This window comes from Gekko japonicus, unplaced genomic scaffold (genome assembly GCF_001447785.1).
Source record: "Gekko japonicus isolate JY-2015 unplaced genomic scaffold, Gekko_japonicus_V1.1 scaffold3215, whole genome shotgun sequence".
NCBI lineage: Eukaryota > Metazoa > Chordata > Lepidosauria > Squamata > Gekkonidae > Gekko > Gekko japonicus.
The window spans coordinates 100,064-107,226 of record NW_015164760.1 but is presented as its reverse complement, the minus strand read 5'-3'; the positions used below and the strand labels follow the sequence as shown (position 1 = coordinate 107,226).

General features: G+C 50.7%; 1 protein-coding gene across 1 annotated transcript in view; it reads left to right on the top strand.

The window, feature by feature from the left end:
* The window catches only part of LOC107109120 (mitochondrial inner membrane protein OXA1L), an 18,228-nt gene extending 11,352 nt beyond the window's left edge, over positions 1-6,876 (top strand). Inside the window, exons 4-9 of the mRNA XM_015409689.1 lie at positions 133-146; positions 2,352-2,495; positions 3,231-3,420; positions 5,401-5,544; positions 5,930-6,015; positions 6,655-6,876. Of these exons, the coding sequence (XP_015265175.1) occupies positions 133-146; positions 2,352-2,495; positions 3,231-3,420; positions 5,401-5,544; positions 5,930-6,015; positions 6,655-6,876 (800 nt within the window). The remainder of the gene's footprint in view (positions 1-132; positions 147-2,351; positions 2,496-3,230; positions 3,421-5,400; positions 5,545-5,929; positions 6,016-6,654) is intronic.
* The last annotated feature ends 287 nt before the right edge of the window (positions 6,877-7,163 follow it).

Here is a 7,163-nt window from a genome sequence, read left to right as displayed (position 1 = left end):
CAGACAGGTTCGTGCGGAAGCGGGGGGGGTGGGGTGCGCGGCCTTTCCTTCTAGCCCAGAGGTCATGACCTTGCGAATGGGGACCCGGGGGCTGGCACGCGCTTTGGCGTCGCCTCCCCCCACCCCCCTGCTGCTATCGCAGACAGGTTCGTGCGGAAGCGAGGGGGGGGGGGGGGGGCGGCCTTTCCTTCTAGCCCAGAGGTCATGACCTTGCGAATGGGGACCCGGGGGCTGGCACGCGCTTTGGCGTCGCCTCCCCCCACCCCCTTGCTGCAAGCAAAGCTTTCCCTTCCGCTGCATCTCCTTGCACGGGGAAGCTTTACCGGTTGGATTCCTGCAGCTGCGCGGCCTTTCCTTCTAGCCCAGAGGTCATGACCTTGCGAATGGGGACCCGGGGGCTGGCACGCGCTTTGGCGTCGCCTCCCCCCACCCCCTTGCTTGCAAGCGAAGCTTTCCCTTCCGCCGCATCTCCTTGCACGGGGAAGCTTTACCGGTTGGATTCCTGCAGCCTCCTGTTCTGCAGCTGCTAACGACGCGGGAAACACGGTCGGGAAAGGCACTTTACAATTGTGGTTAGGACTGCAATGTTCCCTCTAAGCTGCGGAGTGTTGTGAGCAAGAATTCCACTTTGTGAGCTCCTGGCATTAAAGCTGTGAGCGAGCCATTTGGCTGCTGCATCAATCAGTTTGCTCTGGAGCCCCATCCTTCCTGAGCGAAGGCAAAAATGTGTGAGCCGGAGGCTAGAAAAACCGTGAGCCGGCTCACACTAACTCAGCTTAGAGGGAACACTGGTTAGGAGCCCTCTCCGCTGAGCATTTTGAAGTCTTGTTTCGGTATTTTTGGAGATCCGTCTTCCTCCCTCCGCCACACAAAAAAACGTGCAGGCAACTGGCTGGCAACTTTGGAAGGAGGAGAACGTATTGAAAAACGGCAGGTGTGGCTTGCGGCTTTATTTTGGGTCACCTGAAAACGTTTTAAAGCTATTGTTATTATTGTAAGCCACTTCGAACCACAAGGAAAGGTGGGATATAGATGTTTTATTAAATAAAAATAAACAGCGGGTGGGGGAGTAGACATTGCATGCTCATGTTGTCAGAGCCAGTGCTAGATTTGTGTGCGCTTCGGAAATATTTATTCATTTGCAAAATTTGCATCCTCCCTTTCTGTCCTTACCGGAGCTGCCAAGGCAGCTAACGATTTAAAATGTACATGACAAAAATACATTATGAAACCATTAAATACATCCCTGTCCCAAACATACCTTATTTTAAAAAGTTAAAATATATACAAAAGGTAAAACATTAGGTAGGAAGGAGGGATCATTGAGGGATGGCAAAATGTCATGTGAAATGTTACGTGCCACATTTTCCATGTGAGATGTTCAAAGGGACCTGTCTCGCTCTTTTCCCTGTTAAAGAAATAGTTTCCAAAATGCCTAGAAGGCAAGTCGACCCCAGTGACTTCAGAAAGAAAGGATGCTCCTTTCCAGAGTGGCTCAAGTGGTTAAGACACTAAACTGCAGACTGGAAGGTCGGTAGTTCGGCAGTTAGAGACCTGAGTGCCGCATGATGGAGTGAGCTCCCATCTCTGGTCTCAGCTCCTGCCAACCTAGCAGTTTGAAAGCAAGAAATTGCAAGTAGATAAATAGGTACCACTTCGGTGGGAAGGTAACAGCGTTCCGTGCACCTCGGCATCTAGTCATGCCGGCCACAAGACCACGGAAACGTCTTCGGACAGCACTGGCTCTTCGGCTTGGAAACGGAGATGAGCACCGCATCCCTAGAGTTGGATTCGACTGGCGTTCGAGCAAGGGAAACCTTTGCCCTTTACCTAAAATATGTAAGCATTCTTCAGGAGTCACATGGATCGCCATCCCTTGCCTCCCAAAATATGTAAAAGATACCCGACTCCTATTGGACACAGATTCTGCTTTTAGAAATTTCACAAAAGGCAAATGGTTTCCTTTGCACTCTGTAAATGTAAATCTTTTTTTGGGGGGGGGATCAGGTGGCTGTTAATTACAGTTTAATCTTGAATTGCACTTTGGATGGCTTGATTGCATTGGAGTTGCTAAATAACAAATCTGATCATCTAAATAATAATCTAACAATCTGCATTGGGAGTCTTCCATGGGCATTTACAGAGGATCAGAGGCTGCCGTCGTCTGAGGATGGAGGATTTGGTCCCTCTGAACCCTATAGCACCTGGGATAGATCCCACCGCTCAGATTGGGGTGTGGGGAGCTGGTAACACATTCAGCGTCACAAACGCCAAATGCTTATTGGTAGCAAGAGCCATCTTTCTACCTGTGGATTTACGGGGGGTGCTGATTCTCACAACCTTTTTTCCAGGTCCACAAGACATCCGTGCCACTCACATGGCTACGACGGAGAGCTCCCTTCGCCCCTCGTCTGAGCCTCCAAGGTGACTGTCAGGCTCTCTTATCAAGGCCGGCGATTCGATGCCAGAGCACAGCTGCTGTCGCAGGGGCACAGGTAAAGAGCCTGTTTTTAAGATTCAGGACATGAAGGACTGAGAATTGCAAAGGGGCATCGGGAGAGCTTGCCGATTAGGGCACCTGGATGGATTCATGAGGTTAATTTTTTTTTGTCAAACATTTTTATTATCAGGATATAATATGATTTCCAACTTAAAAACATTTTCCCCTTTTTCCCTCCTATCCTCCCCCCCTCTACTTCAGGCTTCCCGCAGTGCTCTAACCTCCCATCCAAATTTTCCATTTTCTCCTCACTTATCCATTGTTTTATCATTACATCTATCAGGTAACATTATCTTAAACTAATATTTCTATACTTTCAACTACTTCACAGTTCTTATAACCTTAATAGTTATCAAAGCAAAATAAATTGTTTTTCACATCCCAGTGTTTCTCCAGATACTCTTTAAAGTCCTTCCATTCAGCAAAGAATTCTTCCGCCTCCTGATTTTTAAGTTTCCTTGTCGGTTTGTCCATTTCAACCATAAAAAGTAACTTTTTTTATCCATTCCCAAATCTCCGGTGTTTTTTCTTGTTTCCAACATTGAGCAGAAGTCATTCTAGCAGCTGTAATCAAGTACCACATCAAAGTCCTCTTTGTTATATTCACTTCTTCCATTTTAAGTCCCAAGAGTAATACTTCTGGTTCCTTCTTAAATGTACATTTCAATATTTTTCCCATCTCATTATTCATGAGGTTAATTTTGTCTCCCCTCTCATTTTCCTTCTTCAGATTGCCCTGCCTCCTGCCCCTCCACCCACGGAGAGCGCTCTCTCCGTGGGAGACCTTGGCCAGGTTGCACAGGAGCTCAGCTTTCAGGAACTGGGCCTCGGCTCCTACACCCCAGTGGGCCTAATCCAGAACTTGTTGGAGTGCCTCCACGTGGACGTGGGGTTACCTTGGTGGGGAGCCATCGTGGCAGGTAAAAGGGACTGCAGGAATCCGAAGGGGAGAGGAATGTGGACCTGCCTTTCCACCAGCCGAAAGAGCAGGGTGAAGCCTTTGGCATTGTGGGTAACGCCACCATAGACTAGGTAGCGATGAGCTTTTTTAAAAAGACGATGTAGGAAAAAAACCAGAAATAACTTCATTACCTAAACTCTGGGTACAAGTACAAATTGGGTGTCGTGGTTTAAGTGCACGGACTCTAATCTGGGAGCACCGGGTTTGATTCCCCGCTCCTCCGCTTGCACCTGCTGGATGACCTTGGGCAAGCCATAGTTCTGGCAGAGCTGTTCTTCAAAAAGAGCAGTTTCTGTCCGAGCTCTCTCAGCCCCACCTACCTCACTGGGCGTCTGTCGTGGGGAGGGGAAGGGAAAGGAGTTTGTAAGCCACTCTGAGACTCCGAGTGAAGGGTGGGGTATAAATCCAATCTTCTCTTCTTCTTCTTCTTCTTCTAAAATGTTATCCCAGTGGCCTTTGTGCTGTGGTTTTTAAATGTTGGGTTTACATCTGTATATTCTTTTGTGAGGAGACTGACCGGTTTGTCCGTCAGTAGAGAGTGGAAGGGCATTGCTGACGTTTGATGGCATGGGTAATCCAGGAAGATGAGCGAGTGAAGGAGTCCCAGGTGGCACAGCCGGTAGGGCTGGTGATCGTGCTGTTGGAGTGGATATGGAGACAGGTGTGGCATCTCGGTTGTTCACAGGCCCCGGTCCCAGAGTCCCTGGCCATGTTAGGAAGAGCTCTGTTGTGAGTGAGAAGTTGTTTGTTAGGAGAGTGTCTGTGGACAAAAGAAGGTTTGCCTCCCAGTGCCTGTGGGAGAAGAAGAGAGGAGATTAGATTTATACCCTGCCCTTCACTCGGGAGTCTCAGAGTGGCTTACAAACTCCTTTCCCTTCCCCTCCCCACAACAGACACCCTGTGAGGCAGGTGGGGCTGAGAGAGCTCTCTCGAGGACTGCCCTTTCAATGACAGCTCTTGTCAGAACTATGGCTTGCCCAAGGTCATCCAGCAGCTGCAAGTGGAGGAGCTGGGAATCAAACCCGGTTCTCCCAGGTTAGAGTCCGCACACTTAACCACTACACCAAACTGTCATTGTCCATTGTGGGTTGTAGGTCATTAATGTTGTATTGAACCAGCTTGTGCGTGACAGAAAAGTGCAGAAAAGGGCAACTAGAATGATAAAAGGGTTGGAAGAAAGGTTAGAATGCTTGGGGCTCTTTAGCTGGGAGAAACGACGGCTGGGGGGGGTGACATGATCGAGGTTTACAAGATTACGCGTGGGATAGAGCAGGTCGAGAAAGAAGTACTTTTCTCCCTTTCTCACAATACAAGAACTCGTGGGCACTCCATGAAATTGCTGAGCAGTCAGGTTAGAACGGATAAAAGGAAGTCCTTCTTCACCCAAAGAGGGATTAACACATGGAATTCACTGCCACAGGAGGTGGCGGAGGCTACAAGCATGGACGGCTTCAAGAGGGAATTAGATAAGCATGTGGAGCAGAGGTCCATCAGTGGCTATTAGCCACAAGGTACAGATAGGAACTCTCCGTCTGGAGCAAGTGATGCTCTGTATTCTTGATGCTTGGGTGGGGACAACAGTGGGAGGGCTTCTAGTGTCCTGGCCCCACTGCTGGACCTCCTGGTGGCACCTGGTATTTTTGGCCACTGTGTGACTCGATGGGCCATTGACCTGATCCAACATTGGCTTCTCTTATGTTCTGGTGTCCTGGCCCCACTGGTGGACCTCCTGATGGCACCTGGGTATTTTTGGCCACTGTATGACAGAGTGTTGGACTAGATGGGCCATTGGCCTGATCCAACATTGGCTTCTCTTATGTTCTTATGTGACCGCTACACAGTTCCCCTCTCCAAGGTTGCATTGCGGGTATCAGTATGGTTGCCGTATCCCTTGGAGGGACTGATGTCTCCTCTCGCCTTATCCCCCACAATGCCCTAGGGACAGTGACGGCGCGGTGCTTGATTTTCCCACTCATTGTGAAAGGCCAGCGCGAGGCCATGAAGCTCAACAACCACCTGCCGCAAATTAACGCACTGACGAGCCGCATGAACGAGGCCAAGCGCTCAGGGAACCAGTTTGAATGTGAGTTTCCAGGGAAGGGGGCAGGGGACGAGTCGGGGTGCTGTGGAAAGAAAGAGGCATAGTAGCGTGACCTTCGACAGCTGTCGGGATGGACCCTGATTTCTTACGGGAGGAAGTCAGGCTCGGGTGGCTGGGGCGGAGCCGCAGGGGGGAGGAGCCGAGAATGGGGCGGGGAGAGCGGGGAGGCGGAGCCCCGCACAGGAAGTGGCAAAAAGACAGCACCTGCAAGGAAGGCAGGCCCCTAATTTGTGCCTGAGGTGTCAGGAGTTTGTTTGGGGCGGGCCTGACAATAGGGATGGGGTGAAGGGGTTTGGTACAGGGGAGATTTGCAGTAGCTACCCCGTATTGCACACACACCCCAAATCATTCCTCTTTTCTTCCTCAGTCGCAAAGGCTTACTCGGATCTGACCCTCTACCAGAGAGCCCACGACGTTAACCCACTGCGAGGGTTCCTTGTGCCCAAAGTCCACGTCTTCCCCCCATCCCCCCCCCACTACACTGGCTGCCCAGCCCCCCTCCTCACTTCAACTTCATATTTATTTATTTATTATTTACATTTCTATCCCGTCCTCCCTGGAGGGTCAGGGCGGCTTACAGGCATATCGCCGAATAAAGCAGTAGAACAATACAAAATATTAAAAGTACATCACAAGTAATAAACAATTTTGGTGCTCCTCTGAACCCCTTCCAATTCAGATTCCTAAAGACAAGATGGCCGTCCCCTAAAACGTCCCATTCTCACCCAAGATGCCCGCATCATGATGGCCACATACAGAAATCATGGGGCGTTGGTGGTACAATGGCGATGGCGGCTCCTATTCAAAAGCCTGGCGGAAGAGCTCCATCTTGCAGGCTCTGCGGAACTGTGCTAGGTCCCGCAGAGCCCTGATCTCCTCTGGGAGCTCATTCCACCAGATAGGAGCCACCACCGAAAACGCCCTATTTCTGGTTGTGACAAGTTTGATGGACCGGGGACCTGGCACATCCAGTAGGTTTTGATACCCCGACCGTAGTGCTCTTGGGGGAAAATGTGGGGAAAGGTGGTCCCTTAAGTAGACTTCATGCCCACACGTGAATCACGGCTTCCCTCCCTTCTCTCCTCTCCTCAGGCGCCCATTTTCATTTCCTTCTTCATCGCCCTGCGCAAGATGGCCGAGCTGCCCGTGCCCAGCCTGCAGACGGGAGGCTTGTGGTGGTTCACGGATCTCTCGGCCGCCGACCCTTATTACATCTTGCCCTTGTCGGTGACGGTCACCATGTGGGCCATCTTGGAGGTAAGGCTCGGGCAGTCGAGGAGGTGTTCGGAGGTCGATGAAGTCAACATCGGCTGAGCAGAGGAACCTTTGTCCTGTGAATTTTCTGCGAGCCTTGGAAAAAGCAGGGGAAAGGAGTGGGAGATCTTTGAGCCGGGCATCTTGGGCAGGAGCCAGTTTGGTGTAGCGGTTAAGAAGCCCGGACTCTAATCTGGGAGAGCCGGGTTTGATTCCCCACTCCTCCACATGCAGCTGCTGGTGTGACCTTGGGTCAGTCACAAGTTCTCTCTGAGCTGTTCTCTCAAGAGCAGTCCTGAAAGAGCTCTCTCAGCCCCACCGACCTCACAGGGCATCTGTTGTGGGGA